Source organism: Neophocaena asiaeorientalis, unplaced genomic scaffold (genome assembly GCF_003031525.2).
Source record: "Neophocaena asiaeorientalis asiaeorientalis breed wild unplaced genomic scaffold, Neophocaena_asiaeorientalis_V1.1 scaffold91, whole genome shotgun sequence".
Taxonomy (NCBI): Eukaryota; Metazoa; Chordata; class Mammalia; order Artiodactyla; family Phocoenidae; genus Neophocaena; species Neophocaena asiaeorientalis.
This window is the reverse complement of record NW_020173198.1, coordinates 7,296,793-7,321,637: the sequence shown is the minus strand read 5'-3', so window position 1 is coordinate 7,321,637 and position 24,845 is coordinate 7,296,793. Positions and strand designations below refer to the sequence as shown.

At 40.1% G+C, this 24,845-nt stretch overlaps 1 protein-coding gene across 2 annotated transcripts in view; it reads left to right on the top strand.

Moving 5' to 3' along the window:
* Positions 1–24,392, top strand: part of LOC112399442 (ankyrin repeat and SAM domain-containing protein 4B) — a 59,813-nt gene extending 35,421 nt beyond the window's left edge. Inside the window, exons 1-2 of one of the 2 annotated variants that reach the window (XM_024744650.1) lie at positions 17,291–17,482; positions 23,030–24,392. In XM_024744650.1, coding sequence (XP_024600418.1) covers positions 17,319–17,482; positions 23,030–24,104 — 1,239 coding nt within the window. In that variant the 5' untranslated portion in view covers positions 17,291–17,318 and the 3' untranslated portion in view covers positions 24,105–24,392. Of the gene's footprint in view, positions 1–17,290; positions 17,483–23,029 lie in introns of those variants that run through there. The other variant, XM_024744652.1, reaches the window with a different exon arrangement.
* Positions 24,393–24,845: the final 453 nt, after the last annotated feature.

The window sequence follows — 24,845 nt, the reverse complement described above, 5'->3', positions numbered from 1 at the left end:
CACTGCTAATACTTAGGTATGTAACTCTGTGGTCTTTTTCTACAAACACCACACACACTTAAAAACAACCTGAGATTGAAGTATAAATTATGTTTGTAACCTGCTTTTACTACTTTATATGTCATGTACATTTTCCATATCAAACATAAAGATCTCCATTACCATTTGTAGGGTTGCATAGTATTCAATGTCTAGATAAATCAGTGTTTAACTGTTCCCTAATGATGGACATTAATATAGCTTCCTATTTATCATCATTATAAACAATAATCTGATGGACATTCTTGTACATTTCCCTGGTTAACTCTCAGGATAAATTTCTGGAGGTAGAAATTCTGGGTCAAAGGGAATAGTGATCTAAATAAGAATGTCACTGTGTAGCAATCGGGAGTTTACAGGTGGAGAAACTGAGGAAAAGCAATTTGCCCAAGCTGGGTGTCAGGGCCAGGGCCAGACTGAGATACCTAGATGTCTGCAGTCCATGTTCCTTAACAGGTGATAATGCTCAAATTCTGTGCAAGTAGTGGGGTGGCACTTGAAATATTTATTTATGTGTTGTTTTTTATGTCTTTACGATATAACTTGAGGAGTAATCTTCATTCCCTGTCATAGGTGTCTGAAATATGGTTGGTTAGAGTAGTGGTTTCCCCAGCTTCCTTGATCAAAACGATCACACGGGGCTCTTGTTAACATCACAGATTCCTGGGGCCCACCCAAAAGCTGCTGAATCAGACTCTCTAGGGGAGGGGCCTGGGGTACTCTATGTTTAACAAGCCAGGTGAGTCTTATGATCAGGAAAATTTGGGAAGTATCTGGAGGGAGGCAGGCAAGAAACTGAATGATTGCCAGTGATTAACTAACTTCTTTATGGGAATCAGTTGATTATATACTAGTGGAATGGGGGAGAGGGAGCAAAATCCAGGATAAGCAGGATTTTGAGGATAGAGATGGTGAAAGGATTTAGATTCTGAGCGGAAGCATGATAGCAATAGTTACTTCTAAGCATATTTTCTGAAAAGTGGGACCTTTTCTACAACTGTGAAGGTAATTTGCTACCACGATGGTTAAGGCTATGATAAGAAGACCATTGGAGAGATTAGAAGACCATTCCAGCCATTAGAGGATGGGATGCAGGAGCAAGATTCAGAGAGACCTATTAAGAAGGTGGTCAGAGAGGTAATAGATTAACGTGTTGCTCCTGCTTCCCAGGCCCCACCCACAGGCTTGCTTCCCCCAGTACTGTACCTTCTATCCAGAGTGTGGGGTCTTGCCTTGGAAAAGGCAGCTCTGGTCAGAGCCCTAAACTGGGGGCTCTGGGAGACTAAGGGGCAGCACAAAGGCCCTGAGCAGGAGGCATGGAGAGAAGGAGGACCACTGTGAGAGCCAGTGAGGGTGGTGAGTGCACCAGAGATTAATTTCACTTGCCTTGCCTGACCCAACCAATGCTGTGGTTGGGGCAGTCACTGAACAACTAGCTCCAGGCCCCTAAGAATCAATTCTGCATAAGGGCACAAGGATACAAATGTGTTCAGTGTAGCCAACTTTGAGAATGAGGAAGACATGGCTGTCTACAATAAGAAGGTGTCTCATATCACTAGTTAGGAAAACTAAAACCTTTACAAAAATAATAGATCCTTAATATTTTACTAAATAAACCGTAGGATCTCTTTCAGATGTATTTCTGTTTTCCACATTCTTTTCAATGATACTTTTTAACTGTGTTTATAACTACAATGTGTTCCCTCTCCTCTTCTGTGAATGCCTGGTCTCTGCTTGACGTATGAGGCCTCTTCTCACCTGTTGCTAATCACCAGGCATTTCTTGAAGAGAGTTTTAGGTTTTAATGCATAACAACAATGCATATTTTTGCCTCCTTTGGGCAGGTGCCCTCCTCACTTTCTGAAATGCAGTTCTTTCAAACAATAGTTCATAATTCTTAATTTCCAATCCCGTTGCCTTACTTTCCACAACAACTGTAAAAGTATTAATTGAAGATGACCTAACTGTTACCAGCGGGAGATGGTTAGATAAACTCTGGAATACTGTTCAGATACTAAAGTAAATCTATGGATTCAACTGGATCTATAAATGCTGATATTAAAGACATCCACAATGAATTGGAGTATTCGAGCTGTATGTTGTCATATTTTACTTAGAAAAAGAAAAATGAGAAACGTGTGTATTTTCTATCCATTTATGTGTCTATGTGTGGGTATAGAAATGTGTGTTTGCATTTATATGCCGGGGAGCCAACACGTTACCTGAGGGAGGAGACAGTGCAGGCATCCAGACAGTCCACACCAATCCAGCTGTGCTGGACATTCACAACTGTCGTCTGTTCTGATTTGTTTGTGCTCTTGCTGTACTGGTTATAAATATATGTGATGCATCATTCCCAGAATAGGAATAGGGAGATGAGAGACTCATACTTTTTTTTTTTGGCATCTTTATTGGAGTATAATTGCTTTATAATGGTGTGTTAGTTTCTGCTGTATAACAGAATGAATCAGCTATACATATACATATATCCCCATATCCTCTCCGTCTTGCATCTCCCTCCCACCCTCTTTATCCCACCCCTCTAGTTGGTCACAAAGCACTGAGCTGATCTCCCTGTGCTATGTGGCTGCTTCCCACTAGCTACTTTACATTTGGTATCATACTTTTTTTTTAAACTTCATTCACTTCTGTATTGATTGAGTTATCCTGGTGATAAATAACCAATTAAAGTAATTTAAAAGTGATAACAGTAAACCTGATTTGTATATAAGTGATCTATAGAAGCTGTAGAATGAAAGGCCGATGAATTCAAGCTTCATAGTATAAAGGTATATTGCCCAAGTGAGTAGATTTGGTTCATGAGGCTTTCAAAGTCCAACTCCCGAATATAAAATAAGGAAATTAAGAGGTTCTGTGACCTGCCCAAGGTCATTACAGAAAGTTAGTGGCAGAGCTCCAGGGAGAAACCAGATCTTCTGATATCTACTCCCAGGCTCATTCTAATTCATTATGATTTTCTGTGTGTGTGTGCTTGTGTGTGTATGAGGGGGTGTTTTAAAACTCAGTGCTTCTCTTGCAGTTCGCTTAGCTTTAAAAGTACAAGATGGCATTAATTAGAATTTAGCAGTATTAGATAAATAAGAAATACAGAATTTTCTATCAGGCTAACATAGCTTAAAATAGCTTTCAAATATGAAATATAATGTAACTTGGAAAAATAAGATAGACTATGTTAATAAGAATGTTCTTGAGCATCATATAGTAGTTCCTTTAACTATACAATGTAACTATACAAAGTTAATGTCATTTTCCGCCTTTGGATCTTTAGACAGATCAAAATTGAATGAGCCTTGTAACGGTGATGGATTCAGAAGGAAATAGGACAAGGGCATAAAAGGGTTCATTGATCTGTTAATGTAAAAATAGGGCAGCTTAGATAAATGAATGACAGAGAAGGCTCAGAAGTTCTAAATAAAAGCTCGTTTACATACAAATATTAACACAGATTATAGGTAGTAGCTAGGGTAATGGTTACCATAGAAATAAAGAAAATGCAATACAGCGTAGTCCTTTTAGTTGATAGAATATGAAATGTTAAAGTTCTTAAGGTGATATGGTAGGTTAATTGTAAAGGTGCCAATCTTCCACCCCTCCCTGGACTCCCATCCTTGGCAGCATGGTTTGCAGTTAGCCTGGTCCTCCTACCCGCTGAATCTGACTGGCTTTGTAACTTGCTTTGGCCAACGAATGTGGTGGAAGTGATGGTATGCCAGTTCTGAAACTAGGTCTCTTGAGGCCTGTACACATATGCACTGTCTCTTAGCATTCGGCATTCACTGTGACAACAAACCCAGGGTATCCTGCCAGATGATAAACAATCACAAGGAGCAGAGACAGGTCATCTAGGCTGAGGCCATCCTAGAGCAACTGGTTCCCAGCTGACCTGCCAGTTGACTGCTGATGAATGAGTGAGCCAAGCCGAGGTCAGCTGAGCACAGAGGAGTTGACCAGTTGACTGTAGACTTGTGAGCTAAATCAATGCTTATTCTTTTAAGCCACTTAATTTTGGGTGTTTGTTAAGCAGCATGACTGTGGCAGTACTTGTCTGTGACTATTATTTAGAATTCCTGTTTCAAAATGAGCCCAATTTTACATTATGAAACTGTGGGTATTCTCTGAGGGAGCATTTACCGACCAACTATAAAACTGTGAAGTCTCAAAAGACACACACATTTGTCCAAGTGCAGACAAAGACTGTCTTTAAGGGGTTTGCTTTCTGATGGGAGAGACCAAATGCCTACTTATGTAACAAATAAAACCTAAGCATAAATAAGTAAACTTAAATACACACAGGTACATTCTTTTCTGTCTGGTATCCTTTTCTCTTCTTTTGGTAGGAACTCTCTTTCCCATTAGATATAGTCTTGGTGAGACTTTCTGTCAAGCTGTCTCCATCACCCTTTGGACAAATGGTAGGCACATGACTAAAGCTGATCAAACAAGATCTATGGAATTTCAGTCTTGATCAGGGTAACCCAGGTTGAAACTCAGCCCATTTCCTGAAGGGTTGTCTCTTATTCAAGTAGCTCCTAATTCTGTTAAATCTCCCTTCACTAAATCTCTGTAATCCACCCCTTTCCCTTTGGGTTTCCCTGCGGGTTTTATAAATCCATGCCTTTATAATTCACATTTCACACAGGGTACTGGGAAAGAGTAGGTGGTCCTCAGAAACGCTGTGATTTGATGAGTCCCTGCAGGAAAGAGGGAAGGGAATTTTTGTTCAGGTCCATTGTGTATAGGTCCTGTGCTGGACACCGATGTATTAACCTTCAAGGTAGGAATAAGGAAAGGAAATTAAGGCTCCTCACGGTGAATTTCCCCCAAGTTGATAGCTACTAAGTAGAAAGCTGTTATGGAATGAATTTGTCCTCCTCAAAATTTTTTTATATTTTATTGAAGTATAGTTGACTTAAATGTTGTGTTAATTTCTGCTGTACAGCAAAGTGATTCCGTTATACATAAGTATATACTTCTTCATATTCTTTTCCATTACTGTTTATCACAAGATATTGAATATAGTTCCCTGTGCTGTACAGTAGGACCTTGTTGTTTATCCATCCTATAAATACTAGTTTGCATCTGCTAAGTCCGAACTCCCAATCCTTCCCTCCCCAAACCGCCTTCCCCCTTGACAACCACATAGAGAAAGTCTGTTCTCTATGTCTGTGATTCTGCTTCTGTTTCATAGATATGTTTATTCGTGTCATTTTTAGATTCCACGTATAGGTGATATCATATGGAATTTGTCTTTCTCTTTTTGACTTACTTTATTTAGTATGATAATCTAATCTAGTCCATCCATGTTGCTGCAAATGGCATTATTTCATTCTTTTTTATGGCTGAGTAATATTCCATTGTATATATGTACCACACCTTTTTTTTTTAAAGTAAATTTATTTATTTGTTTATTTTTGGCTGCATTTGGTCTTCGTTGCTGCATGAGGGCTTTCTCTAATTGCAGCGAGCAGGGACTACTCTTTGTTGCGGTGTGTGGGCTTCTCGTTGCGGTGGCTTCTCCTGTTGTGGAGCATGGGCTCTAGGTGCGCAGGTGTCAGTAGTTGTGGCTTGCAGGCTCTAGAGCGCAGGCTCAGTAGTTGTGGTACACAGGCTTAGTTGCTCTGCGGCATGTGGGATCATCCTGGACCGGGGCTTGAACCCATGTCCCTTACATTGGCAGGCGGATTCTTAATCACTGAGCCACCAGGGAAGTCCCTGTACTACATCTTCTTTATCCATTCCTCCGTTGATAGACATTTAGGTTGCTTCCATGTCTTGGCTATTGTAAATAGTGCTGCAGTGAACATTGGGGTGCATGTATCTTTTCGAATTATGGTTTTCTCTGGATGTATGCCCAGGAGTGGGATTTCCGGATCATATGTTCATCAGTGATATTGGCCTATAGTTTTCTTTTTTTTGCAGTATCTTTGTCTGGTTTTGGTTTCAGGATAATTATGGCCACATAGAATGAGTTTGGGAGTGTTCCTTCCGCTGCAATTTTTTTGAAACAGTTTCAAAAGAATAGGTGTTTTCTCTAAATGTTTGATAGAATTCGCCTGTGAAGCCATCTGGTCCTGGACTTTTGTTTGTTGGAAGTTTTTTAATCACCATTTCAATTTTAGTACTTGTGATTGGTCTGTTTATATTTTCTATTTCTTCCTGGTTCAGTCTTGGAAGATTGTACCTTTCTAAGAATTTGTCCATTTCTTCCAGGTTGTCCATTTTATTGGCATATAGTTGCTTGTAGTAGTCTTTTATGATTCTTTGTATTTCTGTGTCCATTGTAACTTCTCCTTTTTCACTTTTAATTTTATTAATTTGAGCCCTCTCCCTTTTTTTCTTGATGAGTCTGGCTAAAGGTTTATCAATTTTGTTTATCTTCTCAGAGAACCAGCTTTTAGTTTCGTTGATCTTTGCTATTGTTTTCTTTGTTTCTATTTCATTTATTTCTGCTCTGATCTTTATGATTTCTTTCCTTCTACTAACTTTGGGTTTGTTTTGTTTTTTTATAAAGTTATAAAAATTTATAAAATTCTACTAACTTTGTTCTTCTTTTTCTAGTTTCTTTAGGTGTAAGGTTAGTTTCTTTAGGTGTAAGGTTAGATTGTTTATTTGAGATTTTTCTTGTTTCTTGAGGTGGGATTGTATTGCTATATACTTCCTTCTTAGAACTGCTTTTGCTGCATCCCACAGGTTTTGGGTTGTTGTGTTTTCATTGTCAATTGTTTCTAGGTATTTTTTGATTTCCACTTTGATTTCTTCAGTGGTCCATTGGTTACTTAGTAGCATATTTATTTAGCCTCCATGTGTTTGTGTTTTTTACAGGTGTTTTTTTTTTTCTGTAATTGATTTCTAATCTCATAGCGCTGTGGTCAGAAAAGATGCTTGGTACGATTTCAATTTTCTTAAATTTACCAAGGTTTTATTTATAACCCAAGATGTGCTCTATCTTGGAGAATGTTCTGTGTGCACTTGAGAAGAAAGTGTATTCTGCTGCTTTTGGATGGAATGTCCTATAAATATCAATTAAGTCTATCTGATTTAAGGTGTCATTTAAGGCTTGTGTTTCCTTATTTATTTTCTGTCTGGATTATCTGTCCATTGGTGTAAGTGGGGTGTTAAAATCCTCCACTATAATTATGTTACTGTCGATTTCCCCTTTTATGGCTGTTAGCATTTGCCTCATGTATTGAGGTGCTCCTATGTTGGGTGCATATATATTTACAATTGTTATATCTTCTTCCTGGGTTTATCCCCTGATCATTATGTAGTGTCCTTCCTTGTCTCTTGTAACAGTCTTTATTTTAAAGTCTATTTTGTCTGATATGAATATTGCTACTCCAGCTTTCTTTTGATTTCCATTTGCATGGAATATCTTTTTCCATCCCCTCACTTTCAGTCTGTATGTGTCCCTAAGTCTGAAGTGGGTCTCTTGTAGACAGCATACATACAGGTCTTGTTTTTGTATCCATTCAGCCAGTCTGTATTTTTTGGCTGGAGCATTTAATCCATTTACATCAAGATGGCGGAGTAGAAGGATTTGGATCTCACCTCCTCCCACAAATACATCTACAAATGGAACAGTTCTCACAGAACACCTGCTGAACACTAGCAGAAGACCTCAAAAACCTGAAAGGACAAGAAAGATCTCCATGTAACCAGGTAGGATGAGAGGAAAAAAAAAAAAGAGGAAGTGGGATGGGACCCGTGGCCTTGGGAGGGAGCTGAAAAAGAGGAAACGTTCCCGCACACTGTAGGGAGCTGCCTCACTGGCAGGGAGACCAGCTGTGACAGAAAGTGAGCTTCAGAGGCTCAGAGGAGAGCACCACAACTGGTTGGTGGCAGGCAGAACAGAGAGAGACTTACACAGACATTTGTGCCACCACCCTGCTCATCGTGGCCTGAGACATGAGTCTGCTGTTATGGGTGGGGCTGGGAGCCAAAACTCGGCGTTTAGAGGACAGACCCCGGGAGAGGAGTGCTGTTGGCTGCATGGAGACAGCTTGAAGGAGCTGGAGCGTGCTACAGCCGCAACGGGGATTGTTTGTGAAAGAAACCCAGGCCACCACAGAAGTGAAACGCCATTGTTAAGTGGCCCACAAAGGGAGGGGTGGTGCTGCCTTGGTAGCTTTTTTCTCCACGCACCACTCCCTGCCTACAGGGGCTCAGGGAGAGCGCATCCCAGCCGCCAACTCAGCAGGCTTCTGTGCCCCAGCTGCCACCTCGGGGCCTCCCACCTCGGTGGCCTCCCATGCCCCAGCCGCTGCCCCGGTAGGCTCTGAGAGCAGATGCCACCAGGTTGCCCACACGCAGAGACAGGGCTGAAACCACAGCTGAGTCCCAGGGCCTGGGCAGCTTAGGCAGCAAGGCTGAATGAAATCTCTCCCCCTGGCTGCACAAGCCACGGATTTACACCTCCACTGCCGGCTTTGTAAATTCAGCGTCTGCAGGACATCTGAGTGGACAACGGGTGCTCCTGTGGCTGGGATGGTTCTGGCTTAGCAGCTGCGGGCTTTGTGGGCACCTGCACATGGGGCCTGGGCTGGGCCAGGGTATGAGCTGGCTCCGTAGCACTCATAGCGGGTCCAGGGGCATGCCTACTGCAGTCCTCGGGCCTGATTTCAGTGGATCTGCACTGGTTGCCTTGTAAAAACAATACCTGATAGATACCAGGGCCAATTGCTGGCACTCCCGAGGTTGAGACCTGGCCAAGGCAGTGCCAACGACAGTGTACTTTGTGAGCCTACACAACAGGTGACAGGTGACACAGCAGAGCACATTCACTGGTCAACATCTATGGTGGAGGAATACTCAGTGGCTCCTCTCCCAATGGGAGAGCTCCAGTCCCACCTACCTCACACGACAGCTCGGAAACATGGCTCAGAAATGGATCTGGGGGCCTCTATCCCAATAGCTAGGGAAGAGACCTGGCCCATGACAACCACACAGCAAAGAGGAGGCCCCGCTCAATGTCCAGTGCAGGCTCTGGTCACCGCAACACTAGTCACACCTCCTATCAAGGGGATAATGGCCAGCATACACCGAGGAAAGAGGTGGCAGCCAGCCACACTAAAAACAGCCCTCGCACCAAAAAATATTAAATCCACGCAGGCTACACAAGGATACTCCCACATAAAAATAGCCCTCCAAGACCACAGTATATAATTGTTTCTCCTAAACTTATGGAGCAAGAGACATAAGTAAAATGAAGAAGCAGAGGAACCACTCCTAATGAAAAGATCAAGAGAATTTCCCTGAAAGAACAATGTAATAGACCTCTTCAGTCTAATAGACACTGACTTTGAAAAAAGAGATAATGAAAATACTGAAGGAATTGCAAATGACTATTGATAGAAATGCTGATTGCTATAAAAAGGAACTAGAAACTATAAAAAGAAACCAAGAAAAATTAGGGAACTTATTTGCCGATATGAAAGCTGAGCTAAAGGCAATGAATAGCAGAATGAAAAATGCAGAAGAATGGATAAATGATCTGAAAGATAGAATAATGGAAATCACCCGATCAGAACAGCAGATAGAAAGCCAAATGAAAGCAATATAGGAGACCTATGGAATAACATAAAGCGTGCCAATCTATACATAATAGGGATCCCAGAAGGAGAAGAAAGAGAAAAGGGATTGAAAATGTATTTGAAGAAATTATGACTGATAACTTCCCAAACCTAACAAAGGAAACAGATATCCAGGTACGGGAAGCATAGAGGGTTAATATACTTGAATAACAGGGTAACCACAAATCAAAAACATACAGTAGATTCAGAAAAACCAAAAAGAAGAGAACATAAGCATAATACAAAAGAAAATCATCAAAAAAGGGAAAAGAAAAGGGATAAAGAAGAAATATAAAGTCAATAGGAAAACAACATTTAAAATGGCAATAAATATATATCTATCAATGATTACCTTAAATATTAATGGACTAAGTGTTCCAATCAAAAGACAGAGTGGCATATTGGATAAAAAGCAAGAGCTTATAATATGCTGTTACAAGACACCCACTTTAGAGCAAAGGACACGCATCAATTGAAAGTAAGGAGGTGGAAAAAGATATTTCATGCAAATGGAAATGACAAGAAAGTGGGAGTTGCAATACCCCTCAAAATTAATGTTGAAAAAAAAAAAGAAAAAAAAATTAATGTTGAAGCCTCCCCCTCAAAAACCAAGGTACCTCAGAATGTGATTGTGTTTGGAGCTAGGGTCTTTACAGAGGTGATTAACTTAAAATGAGGTCATTAGGGTAGGCCTTAATGCAATATGACTGGTGTCCTTATAAGAAGAAGGAATTTGGGCATAGGCATATACAGAGGGAAAACAATGTGAAGACACAGGGAGAAGATGGCCTTTTACAAGTCAAGGACAGAGGCCTGGAACCAATCTTCCCCTCATCACCCTCAGAAGAAACCAATTCTGCCAAAACTTGGATCTCAGACTTCTAGCTTGCAGAACTCTAAGCAAAAAAAAATCTGATGTTTAAGCCACCCACTTTGAGGTACTATTTATGGCAGCCTTAGAAAACCAATATAAACTCCCAGATTGAAATACAGCTCTGTGTGACTATAAAATATATACTCTTTTTTACTGTGTTGTAAGGTATAGGATGATAAAACCCCCAGGACCAAGTTGTTGTCCTTATTATCAAAAAGAAAAATGCAGAGGAAAGAGAATAATGTTTAAGAAAATGCAGGGTCTAGTGTCTAACTTAAGAATCTGTGTTCTTAACCATACTGTACTCTGGCTTTATTTCAGTGCAATGCTTGACATTCACATTTTCCTGTCTTCTCAGTCCAACTATCAGCTTTGAGAAAGTTGAATGGTTTTGATGGTATTTGATAATCTGCTTAACAGTGCTATACCACACCTCCCTTGTGGTAAATTCTGCCATCTTGAAACAAAATGGCCACTGATGTAGGTTTCCGAGTGATCATTGTTCCTGAAGTTTTTATAGGACTTAAACTTTATGTGAGGATTTAGGTCATATGATTATGTTGATTGAGGTCTTCAATTCATAAAACCACAATTAATTAGGAAGGGGAAAAGACATAAGATAAAAGGAAATTTGTCCAGCTAACAAAGTCAATTAATTCAAGCGTGGAATTTAAATTCATAGCCCCTGCTTAGACTATCTAATATTCACATTTTAAAGAATTTGTTTTTGGAAACCTTTATAAAACTCTCCACTGTTAAAATGTACTGCCATCTGGGGTTTAGCATTTATAAAATGTGCAGTTAAGAGATGCCAAGAGATTCCTCATGCAAACCAGATGGTATAATAACAGCTCTATTTTTCTGGCAGAAAAAAATAGGACTTTGAGTGTCTTGAAACTTATGTGAATAAATTAAGCCCAATCAGTACCTCAGGGACATTACAATTTCAATACTCAACTTATCCACCTAAATATTTTCATAAATGTTTTCATTTGGAGAAGAAAAAACAAAAGGGAAGACAATGGTTCTTTTGATTGCTTCATGCTTGTGTTTAAACAATGCTTCTAAGGAAAACAACACCAATGATCTTCACTGTGGGAAAGAACGTCTCTGTATTTTAAGAGTTATATATGAGTTTAAATGACAAGCAGGATTGTTGAAATCTCTTTTGAATAGAAAAAGTCCACATCAGATAGGTTGAACAGTTTTATTACAGTGATAAAGAGGAAAAAGTACACATGTAAGTGACATTTCTTAATAATCCATATGAAAATGTCTTTACCTCAACAGATACATTTCTCATAAACCCATTCAGCACATGCGGTAGTGTGTTAACGATGCTTGGTTCTGCTCTTGCCTGATTCCTCTAAGTTTTCTGGGTAACAACAGGGCTTTTGTAATCCCTTTATTTTCATTTACTTTCTGCTATTGTTTTTATTTTCAATAGAATTCATAATAAGAGGCTCATTAGATGAAGTAATCTCGTTAAAAGCAAATGTTCTGCTTGGATATTTTCTTTTTCCTTATTACATAAAAATGTGCTTCCCTACCATACAAGTGAATTTCCTCTGTAATTAGATGTGAGTAGCTTTGAGGAACAAATAATGTCTGCTTTTGAAAGCCAGACCTCTTGCAGTGCAGGGGGCAATCCCATTAATAAAAATATAGGTTGCACAAGCTGTTGAATTTCTTTCCCAAATAGCAGTGAATGGTTTTTCAGAACAAGGGAGAAGTTTGTTTTCCACTTTGCTGGCATTGGTTTTTCGTGGGGTAGACTGGAATTATCAACAACCACTAGTCTTTGTCCCTTCTTTTCCTCTCCCGAAGCAAGGGAACATACAGGATTCTGTTTTATAGATAGGTCAAAGCCCTGGATAAATCCTCCATCCAAGGACTACTTGGCCAGGATTGCATTCATGGTATATGGGACTCCTGTTCAGACCACTCAGCTATCAGGTAGCTGCTATTAAAGCAGGAGAGGTCACAGAATTATAGACACAACAATGAAGAGTTGAAAATGGCATTGCTCTATGGGAAAGAGGAGACCCACTGGTGAGAGAATCTCTCCAAATGCTGCCCCTGGAAGCTCGTTAACCCCATTTTCCTATGAGTCTTTGGCAAAAAGAAGTGGTGTCTAGGCAGAAGGGGTCTCAGAATTACATTCTTGGGGATCCTGGTAACAGGCTGAGTTTCTAGAGTTTTAGAAAAACAAAGGAGGAAATAGAGTCTACCCCTCTGAACCTAAGTAGCAACCAGAACAACACAGAAGACACTTGCAGGATGTTTCTCTAAAGTTATACTAATATTGCAGGAGTGTAGTGAGTTGAGGGCAGCAGGGTTGATTCCAATAGGATGGTTGATGAGGGCCTTAACTTGCTAGCTAATAGAACAATACAAGGGAGGGTCATCACCACTTAAATCTAATCCTCAAAATCTCTGTGTATATGGCAGGTCTTCTCTGACCTTCCAAGCGTCCAGCAGCATACTGTTGGAACAGACTCAAATACTTATTTCCATAAGAAAAAAACAGTCAAAAGTCACAATTGCCCCACAATTATCCAACCCCTCATAAGGAATTCGTGTCTACATTATACGTAAATCTGTGTTAGTTATTTTCATTAATCTTGGCCCTTACCATCTTCTACCAGTTTTTCTTTCTTTGGGCTTTGGGGAATAAGGAAGTAGACCAATTATTGAGCTATAGCGCTCTCTCCCTGTCCCCTAAACCACAATCACACTACTTCCAGTTTGTAATACCATGCTTTATAGTCTGTAAGGAATTTTTTAAATCTCAATTCACCCTTATTCCTGTAAGCTTAGGTGATGATGATAGGATCATGAGCAATTTCCTCCAATTTTATCCACAAAGAAATAGAGACTCAAATAGATAGTATAACTTGTCCCAGACCATATGGACTCTAGGCCTTCTAGCTCCAAGTTCAGCCCTCTTTCTCAACCTCATCTTGAAGGGATGAAGTAAGGAGGATCTTCAGATTCATAAAGATTTGTTTCTGCTTTCCCTCTCCCTCCGCATCCATTCTTCTCTCAAGGAAAAGTTTTCCCAAGGAAATGCCAGAGGGTGCCAATATCTTCACCATAAAAAAAAAAAAAGCTCAGTTTTTTAACATTTCATAGGAGAGTTTAAGTCCAAGTCGTAAGTGCTACTGGAGTTGAGAAACTCTTCCTTCTCCTCTTTGTCTTGCATTTCCAATTCTTATTCCCCTCCTCTATAATTGTTCTGTCCTCCTTTTCCTTTGCTTCTACCCTAATTCTTATCATTCTGCTCTTCTCATCATTGGTATCATTATCATTAATATCACCATCATCATCTCTGTCTGGCAGCAGACTCCTTGTTTGATTGGCACTTAGCATTCTATTACTGTAGAATAGAATAGAATACTGTATAATAGAACAGAGTGTTCTCGTCTATTAATCCATCTTTGAGAAGCCCTTTCTCAGGTTACATAAGATTTTCTATTTAGAGTACATTAGTGAATGCAATTGTGTCTAAATTAAAGTGGCTCATGCAAAAATGATAGAGCAACAGTGTTACATTGTTCTCAAAGTGCCCACAATCATGTTTGGATATTTCACTTTCTCTAGGCTAAAAAAATTCCTTTTTTTTTTTAACAAACAAATAATGCTGCCTTCCAGGCTTTGCTTCTACAGCTTCCACTGTTGTTCTCATAGAAACCAAAAAAAGGAACACACATTGACCTTTAGAGCTAATTATTGTGAGAAATTTGCAGATGAAAGCTTTGTACTATTTCAGAGTGGGCAGATAATTTATCTTGGACTAAAGACTTGGACAAAAAGAGATAAGAGGAATAAACAGTCACAGACTTCAAATATATACCTTCCTCACATCAATTACATGGACTATTATCCAAGCTTATTAAATATTTTATAACAATATGGGAAATAGTTATGACGTATTAAAGAGAAGAAAAATTACAATGCAAAATGGTAAGTATTTGATGATGAAAGTGATGTAAAAGTTATATCACAAGAGAACATGTGAACTGTTAACCAGTTGTATAAGGATGATGGTTTCTAATTTTACTGCAGTGTCTTCAGAGAACATGATCTACATGAAGCCTATTATTTGATGTTTGTTGAGGCCTGCACCGGTTCTATTAAGTGGGCAATTTTTATAAATATTCTCGTGTGCTTGAAAAGAACATGCATTTTCTTTTGAGTGCAGTGTTCTATATAGGATTGTTAGATAAAGCTTCTTAATTGTGTTCAATTTTTTTATACCTTTCCTCATCTTTAGTCTGACTGATATATAACATTAAGGAGTTATGTTAAAATCTCCCACTATGATTGCAGATTTGTTCTTTCTCATTAAATTCTACTACTGTTTGTTTTCTCTATTTTGAGGTTATGCTATTAGGTACATACAGGTTTAGGAGTATCATATTTTCTTGATGAATTGTTCCTTTTATCATTATGTATTATCTCTCTTTATCCCTGGTAATATTTTTGGCTTAAACTATTTTTTTGTCTGATATAAATATAGCTGTACCAATTTGTTGTTAGTATTTGGTTGATATAACTTTTACATTTTTCACTTTCAATTTTTTTTGCAATTTTATATTTTAGATGTCTGTTGTAAATAAGACATACCTCAGTCTTCTAACTGGTGAATTTGGTCTGTTTACATTTATTTTGATTGCAGATAAATTTGGACCATGTTTTTGGTCTTATATTGTGCTCTTTATTTACACTAATTTTTCTATGCTTTTCCTTCTTTCCGTAAGGTGGAAGTTTAAGTTAAGGATTTGAGATCTTCTTTTCTAACACAGGCATTAAAAACTGCAAATTTCCCACGTAAGTTATGTTTTAACTGCATCCTGTAAATTTTGCAATGTTTGCTTTCATTTTCATTAAGTTCAAGATATATCTGATAAAAATTTGTATCTAGAATATATAAAGAACTCCTATATAACTCAATAATAATAAGACAACCTAATGAAAAAATGAGTAAAGAATTTTTTTACAAGATGTAAGAATGGTTAATAAGCACATAAAAAAACATGCTCAACATTGTTGTTCATTAGGGAAATGAATATTTAAACACAATCATACCACATCACACCCACTAGGATGGCTGAAAATGAAAAGACAGATAACAAATGCTGCAAGGACATGGAGAAATTTGAAGCCTCATACATTGCTGATGGAAATGAAAATCGTACAGTCACTTTGGAGAACAGTTTGGCAATTTCTTAAAAAGTTAAAAACAAATCGTCATGTAATTCAGCAATTCCATTCCTCGGTATATACCCAAGAGACATGAAAATATGTGTCCACACAAAGACTTGTATGTTCATAGCAGCATTATTCATAAAAACAAAATGTGGAAACAATTCAAATGTCCATAAACTGTTGAATGAATAAAGCCAATGTGGTATATTAGTATAGAAGAAACTATTCAGAAATAAAAAGGAAGGAAATATTGTTACATGCTATAAAATGGATGAACCTTAAAAAATTATTTTAAGCTGAAAAAAAGCTAGACACAAAAGACTATACATTGTATGATTCTATTTATATGAAATGCCTACAAACAGCAAATCTGTAGAGACAGAAAGCAGATTAGTGGTTTCCTGGGGCTGAGAGTAGGAATGAGGATTGACTACAAATTAGCATGAGGGATATTTGGGGGGTTATGGATATGTTATAAAATTGGATTATGGTTGTTACCAAACAGAAGTTGGGTCTGCTCACCCTCAGTGCAGCAAAGCCAATCTACTGAAAATACAGCATTTATTGCAGAGTGCCAAGCAAGAAGAATGGGCAGCTTCTGCTCAAAAGACCCAAACTTACCAATGGCTTTCAGGGAAAGGTTTTTAAACACAGTGTAAGGGAGAGGGTCGCAGGATGTGCGATCAGCTCATCCACAGTTCTCTTACTGGTTGATGGTGAGGTAACAGGGGGATATTTTGGGAATCTCAATCATCAACCTTCTGGTTCTAACTGGTCTGGGGTCTATGTGCTGGTGGTCGGCATGCAGTTAACTTTTTTCACCTGGTGAGGGTTTTAGTATCTGCCAAACAACTCAAGGAATATGGTTCAAGATATTATCTATAGTCCTCGAGAAGGAACTAAAGGCCCTTGATTTTGTTTTATGGCTAAACTGTTATTATTTTGTTTTGCTTGATGGTTTTTCCTTTGTTCCTGTCTTTTCTCCCTTCTCTGATTAAGTTTGCTCTTTAGAACTCGGGGAAGGCCTAGGAGGCTACAGCTTTTCTATAAACAAGAGGTGGGGGACTAGGTGAGGAGGGGGTCTGTCCCTGGGAAGGCCTCACAGGGTCCTGCTTGGTTTCATGGTGATACTTACAGAACTCTGAATTTAGTAATGATCATTGAATTGTACACTTAAAGTGGGTGAATTTCATAGTTTGTGAATTATACCTCAATATAGCACTTTAAAAAATAGACCTCTCTGGGGAACTAGACTAGTTCTGAGTTGTTTTGAAATTATTTTCTACGTTCTGTGCCTAGATGACCAATATTACATTCAGGACTTGTTAAAGGACAGAAAAAAAAAAAACAGTGCCTCAAAACATTCAAGATGAACACAGCAGTCCTCGGTATTCAATGTCATGGCCATTCCAGAAAGAAAAGGTCTAAGTTCAGTGCTGTGAACCTTTCTGGCTGCCTTCCACGGAGGGAGGTTGGAATGAGCTTTGCCCTGGGCTGACACTCTTCCTTGTCACTGATTAACAAGCTTCGTAGGAAGGCTGCTTCACTGACATTCTCCTCTGCCTGGAGAGTGATATTTGACAAAGCTTTGGTGAGCAGAAAAAATGTCCACTCGCTACCACCAAGCTGCTAGTGATAGCTACCTGGAACTTCTGAAAGAGGCTACCAAGAGAGATCTGAATCTTTCTGATGAAGATGGCATGACTCCCACACTCCTGGCAGCCTACCACGGGAACTTGGAAGCCCTAGAAATAATCTGCAGCAGAGGGTAATATCAACCTGATGGTTTTGATTGGAAACTGTTTATGGTAGGATTTTGCAGACAGCAGCAAGAGGCAGGGGAAAAGTGAAAATACTTTGCTTTCTTTCTAGTCTGTGTAAAAAATTGTCTTTTTTAGAGAAAAGGAGAAAATGCTTCAGAGATGCTCTCTTTTCACCTGAGAACTGGCACCATGTGTTGGCTGATCCTTTATGAGCCACACACACACAGATCCTGAACTCTAAGGCACTATTATTTGCCTTGGGGGAAGATATTTTAATTCTGTGTCTTTAGAAATCTTTTCCGGGCTTCCCAGGTGGCGCAGTGGTTGAGAGTCCGCCTGCCGATGCAGGGGACACGGGTTTGTGCCCCGGTCCGGGAGGATCCCACATGCCGTGGAACGGCTGGGCCCATGAGCCATGGCCGCTGAGCCTGCGCGTCCGGAGCCTGTGCTCCGCAACGGGAGAGGCCACAACAGTGAGAGGCCCGCGTACCACAAAAAAAAAAAAAAAGGGGGCCATGTTTTACATGCTTTTGGCACATATTGTGCCAGGAAATTTGAACCACTTTATGCTTCCTCCAGCATTGTTCATTTCCTCACACTCCTGCCAAAACTGAGTAGTAGTAGTCTTTTTATTTGTTGCCTATCTGATAGGCAAATAGACGGTGGTGCATTGTTTTCACTTGCATTTATTTGATTACTAGTGAGTCTAAATATTCCTTGCTATGTAAAAAAACATTTCTTGAAGGAGTGATTTTTTTTCTGAGAACAATTCCAAGAAAATCAAATCAACTTCAAAAGGAGAAACTGAAATGGAACAGATTCTCAGAGTAATTTAATATAAGCAAATTGCCTATTTTGTGACAATAATAGCAATCCAGCTCTAAAAATTATTGCCCAAATGTACTAATCTACAAAAAAGCAAGGGCAAAATATGATTACTTAAAATCTTTTCATTGAGTTTATCTTTTGGGAAAAGAAGGATAGGAAAAAAGTCAAATCAAAATTTTATGAATTTAGCTGAAGGAAACGATACATTGAACAACATCAGTATTGGACTCAGATCATCAAATGAGTTTGTGACTATCTGGACAGGTATGTGTAATGGTTCTATCAAGAAATGTGAAGGATATCAGGGATTGAAAGACAAGGACTGATTTTAGAAGGACCCCCAACTTGTCAATAGTAAACATTTTGATTTAAGTTGTACATTAATTTGGAAAGTTGTCTGTAAACAGAATTTATTTCAAGTGGAAATAGCTTAAATGCACCAGGGAAACTCATGAATCAGCTTACTGACAGTTTCATCTTTAAATTTGGAATTTTGTGTTTCTTAAGAGAAGAACAGTCTTTGGGGTCACCTCAGATTTTCTTCAATAGGAAGGATCATTTAAGGTCCCTCAGGATGGGAAAATTCCACTATTTTATGACCGGAAGCATGTAGATTTAACCCAAACTTTTTAATACCTCTAACATCCTTACCACAGTTCACTCCTCTCAATAATTTCTCTTTTAACTTACCCAATCTAATTTCAGGCAAACTTAATCCATATGTTTATGTTTACAGTAATGTCTTAGATGTTTTACAATCGCTCTTTTATGTCTTTTGAGTGTGGTGTTTGGTTAAAATAAATAAGAAGTGAAACTCCATCTTTGGGGGTGAGGTACTGTGCTCCCCTAAGATATACAACTATTTTAAGGTTGAAAGAGGTTTCCTTTGATCCGAGACAATTAAATCAGGAAAAAGGCTGTGCAACAGAACTGTGTTATTTAATATATTTGCTTTCCTTAGGTTCAATTTTATTTTCTTTCCTTCCTCTTTGAACTTATTTCCCTTCCCTTATCTCTGGTCACACTGAAGTATACTCCTGGTGCCACAAATATGTAACATCACCTATATGTGTGTCTGCTTACACTGTTCTCTCTGCTCAGAAGGAAGTTGCCAACTGCCAGCTTATGGCTGGGTCTAGCCCACAAATGTGTTTTATTTGGACTTCACTGTATTTTTCTCTTAAATTTGAGCCAACATTTAAAAATCAAAAAGCTTCACATGAAATTCTGGATTTCTGGCTTTGTTTGGGAAATGGAAACTCTGGCAATATTGTGTCTGCTTTTATTCAAGGTAGCAAGCAGCCACAGCTGATCAATGTCTGTTCTTTTTAGATGGAACTTGCACTTAATTATGACTTCGTTGAAAGAACAAACCTGGCCCCATTAAGTTACTTACATTACATTCTTGGCTTCTTTAGGTTGAGTTTGGGACATCTGCTATGAGATATGGATGATATAAAGGACAAAAGACACAAAGGACAAAAGACACAGGTTTTGCCCTCTGAGACATATTATCTAGTTGGGGGGCAGGGCATATTTGACAAATTAAGACTATAAGTGTTAAAAAGCCACGAGAGTCATCGCAGTGCTGCAGGAATTTACTAGATGGGTGTGAGAAAAAAATAAATATATGAAATTAAGGATTTTGAGTTTAGAGACAAGGGAAATGGTAACAGGTAAAGTTTATTGAGTATTCATTATGTACCAAGCACATTTCTAATGCTATATGTATGTTGAGTGATTCATGTAATAGTTCTATGAGTAGGTAATATTATCCTAAATTTATAGATGAGGACTCTGAGTCCTAGAAAAGTTGAACTTGAGGCCTCACAGCAGGTAAAAGGGAAAAGCTGAGGTGAGTTAACGTAAGACCATATTGTGTTGGAGACCAGTAGACTTGGAGGCAGGCCTGATCCAAAGTGTATTGCCCGTGTACTGGTGGGAAAATCAATTACATGCTTGGAGTCTTATTTTACCCCTCTGATAATTATCCTTTTCTTCCTTCTCTAAGAGAAAGATTGTGCTTGTTGGTGGTAGGGGGGAGGTGCAGAGAATGTGTAAGTGCTTTGTAACCAAAAAGCATGAAGAAGCCAAGGATTCCCATGGAGGAATTACAAGTCTGATTCACCAAATTATAGGACACTGGTTGGGTCACCTTAACTAGTACAGCTCTCAACCTGCAGTGAGCCTAACCTGGGGATCTTGTTAAACTTCAGTTTCTGATTCAGGAGGTCTGGGATGCAGTCCAAGATTCTGCAGTTCTAACAACTTGCAGGTGATGTTACTGCTGCTGCTGCTGCTGGTCCAGGGACCAAATTTAAGGGGCAAGGAATGGAAGGGCCACAGTGCATTAACATGCCAGTCACAAGGGCATGGACCTTCTCTCCTGTTTCCACCTGCTACTTACCAGGAATGTTAAGAGGCCTTCTCAGGCTCTCTCTCCTGCCATCCCATGGGGCCAGCCTGGCCAAAGTTTACTGAGATCCTGATTTTGGAGTCTAGACTAGGGCAAAGGAAGATGCCCTTTAGTACCTGTATTATCAGAGTTCTCAACAGTGGCTTGGGGTCAGAGCCATAGTTAACAATAAGTTATTACTTTACTTTACCTTAAAAAGTTATTACTTTTCATTTGTGCCTGTTTGTAACTCAAGGCCTCACAGGAGAAGGGCAAGGGGTGGGGGTTAAAGCCTGGGGCAGTATTCCAGTAGATATTCATTCCTCCAATCTTTTTTATCTACCATGTACCCGATTCTGTGTCAGGCATGGGGTCCCTGGCCATAATGCTATCTAATAATGCCCCCAATTCTACCTTAAACCATTGCAGAACTACTCATAATTATGTGGAAATAAACTGAGGAATCAGTAGACTCTTTGTACAAATATTAGTTGTATTAGACACTGTTTGCTTCCTGCCCAGTATCCATTCTTCTCTTCTTTTTTTTTTTTTGGAATACATTTTTTTAAAATTACTTAATTTATTTATTTTTGGCTGTGTTGGGTCTTCGTCGCTGTGTGCAGGCTTTCTTTAGTTGCGGTGAGCGGGGGCTACTCTTCATTGCGGTGCGCAGCCTTCTCATTGTCGTGGAGCACGGGCTCTAGGCATGCAGGCTTCAGTAGTTGTGGCATGTGGGCTCAGTCATTGTGGCTTGCGGGCTCTAGAGCTCAGGCTCAGTAGTTGTGGCACACGGCTTAGTTGCTCTGCGGCATGTGGGATCTTCCCAGGCCAGGGCTCGAACCAGTGTCCCTTGCATTGGCAGGCGGATTCTTAACCACTGTGCCACCAGGGAAGCCCCATTCTTCTCTTCTTTCTTGCTGATGGGGAACCAGTTTTGTTCAGTTTTCGCTTCCCTACCTGTGACTCAGAGGAGGGTAGCAGTGGTGTACTGGAACTGGAACTGAGCAAGTGGGCTCGTTGCCCACTGTGCAATGGAAAGACCAAGGCAACAGTCTTTTGCAGAGAGAAAAGGCTTTACTGCGGGGTTGAAAACAAGGAGACAAGAGGCACTGCTTTAGATCTGGCTCCTTGACTGGCATTTGAATGGAGTATTTATCTTGGAAGTAGGGAACAAGAGGGGGAGGGTGCTCAGAAATGACTGATGGAAAGTAAGTGCAAGTTTCAACGTAAGTTTCGAGAGTTCAGGCGTTCCCTGCACAGGCCAGACAGTCCTTCACGCCTCTTCATGGGTTGCATGTACAATTTCAGAGGTGGAGGAGTCCAGTACATAACATGCAGTGGACTTTCAGCCTGCGGCATTCAAAGTGTGCTCTCGGTCACCCTAGTCCCTCAGTGCGCCCGTGTGACACTCATGCTCAATGGGAGGGGCTGTCAGCAACTTGTTTGCATATCTGTGGTTTCCCTGATACTCTGCGAAACAAGCTTGGTGTCCTCCATGTTACGATTTTTGTTTCTATCTTGTTTCTACCTTAGGGACCAAGATCCTTTAAGGTACAAGGTATAGTTTCAGAACCAGCTCTTACCAGCTCGGGAGAGATGACTGCTAAATTTTAGGAAGTGTGAATCAGATAAACAATCCATTATTAAAAATAAAATTATATAAACTTAAAATTTAGTAAACTATATTAAAAAGGTAATACTCAAAACTTACTACTTTCTAATTATTTTACCACATTTTACTGTTATCTTTGCTCTTAAGATTACGCACATCTATTAGATATCTATGTGGTGGGAATAATTTATACTCAACTGACTGTGCACCTCTTCCAAATTCTGTGTCCAGTAATGTCACATTAGGAGCTTGAAGTGTGCTATGGTGGTGTGTTTACATCACAGAAATTGGCGCATGCTATATAAATCAGAGCTTGATTTTTTTCCTGGGTGAGCTGGTTGTTAACGTTTACCAGCACACCACAGGGTAATGCTATACAGGGGAAAAATCTAATTGATTTAAGATAAACAAGGTAGCTCTATTTCCTTTCTCTTAGGCATGTGGCCCAATTCTGGCCAATGAGACAAGAAAGTTGCTCATGTTGGGAGTTTCTTAGAAAGCTTTCCTTGCTTCTAACGAGGAGATACAGGGTAGATATGGGCTCTTTCTGTTTCTGGCCATGTGATGTCTGGATGTGACATATGTGGACCTTCAGAAGTTATCTTGTAACAGTGTCAAGGCAGGATTAACATGCATTTTGTTCTTTTAGTTTTTATTTTTTAGACCTCATGTTCAGAGAAAAAAATTAGCACGTATTTTTTATATTTTCTCTTCTAGAGGGGATCCTGATAGATGTGACATCTGGGGAAATACTCCTTTACATTATGCAGCCTCCAATGGTCATGCCCACTGTGTCTCATTTCTGATCAACTTTGGAGCCAACATCTTTGCCCTGGACAACGATTTACAGTCTCCACTGGATGCTGCTGCCAGCAGAGAGCAGAATGAATGTGTTGGTCTCTTGGATAATGCTGCCACTGCCCAGAACATCATGAACCCCAAGAAGGTCACCAGGCTGAAGGAGCAGGCTCAGAAGAATGCCAGGAGGCAGATCAAAGAGTGTGAGAGGCTCCAGGAGAAGCACCAAAATAAGATGGCCCGCACCTACAACAAGGAGGAATCTGGGACTCTTTCTTCTTCCAAGGACACTTTCTCCAGGTCATCCCTTTCAAATGTTTCTGCTTCCAACACATTTGGGTCACTGTCAAAGGGCATTAAAGACACCTTTAAAATAAAGTTCAAGAAGAATAAAGCTACAGCAGAGCCGTTAGGGAAGGAGAGAACAAGTGGGCAGAAGAACGTGATGGAAGTGTTCAGAGAGGAGGACGAAGACCCCTTCTCAGGGGACTTCAAAGAGAAGCTCCAGTTCTCAGTAAAGGCGGACAGCTGTGTGCAACACGAATCCATTCTCAACCGTCCAGGTCTAGGAAATGTTGTTTTTAGAAGGAACAGAATATTGAGCCCTGAAGACATCTCAGACAGCAAGAGGGAGTTGGGGTTGAAAATGCCCAGTGAATTGCTTCAGAGACAAGGAGGACCTGAGGCTGATGAAGAGGGAGCGGAAAGCCACCATGAAGATGATCTGCCTTGGGATGAGGATGAAGTGGAATGGGAGGAAGATGTGGTTGATGCTACTCCCCTGGAAGTGTTCTTGCAGTCCCACTACCTGGAAGAATTCCTTCCTATTTTCATGAGAGAGCAGATTGATCTGGAAGCTCTGCTGCTTTGCTCTGATGAGGACCTTCAGAGCATACAGATGCAGCTGGGTCCCAGGAAGAAAGTCCTTAGTGCCATAAACAGAAGGAAGCAGGTGCTACAACAGCCTGGGCAGTTGGTCGACACCAGCCTCTGATGGAGTGTTGGGTCAACTGGGTGAGTCTGCAGCAGTGGGGTGATGCTGTGGCCCACTGGAAACATTTCAGGCATTACCCACTCTCTACCCAGTACCAGACTACTGGGTTTCTAGGGTTTTGGAGGTGTCCATCTAAGAGGCCCAAATTCTACTCTGAGAAATACTCTATACCTGTCCACATAAACCGCTAATGAGAAACTCAAGGAGACCTGGGAATAAGAAAATGACATTTCTCTTCAATTATCTTTTGTTTTGTTTTGTTTTGTTTTTCAGTACGTGGGCCTCTCACTGTTGTGGCCTCTCCCGTTGCGGAGCACAGGCTTCAGATGCGCAGGCTCAGCGGCCATGGCTCACGGGCCCAGCCGCTCCGCGGCATGTGGGATCCTCCCAGACCGGGGCACGAACCCGTGTCCCCTGCATCGGCAGGTGGACTCTCAACCACTGCGCCACCAGGGAAGCCCTTCAATTATCTTTTTGATATTTTTGAATACAGAAAGGATTAAATGGATGACAGAGAAGGGAAAAACTTTCTTCACTTTCCTAACTCTGGACTTAAAATTATAATCTCTCATCACATTAGCTGCTGCTTAATTTCTGATCCTCATAGCTAGGGATTCGAACTCCAGTTCTGTCCTTAGCTCTATGACTTTACCTGTTGGTGGAGACTCAAGTTCCTCCATTGGCCCGTGGCATGATGCCCAACTTAAATGTGTCTAACCCTTCAACAGATGTTCACATGTT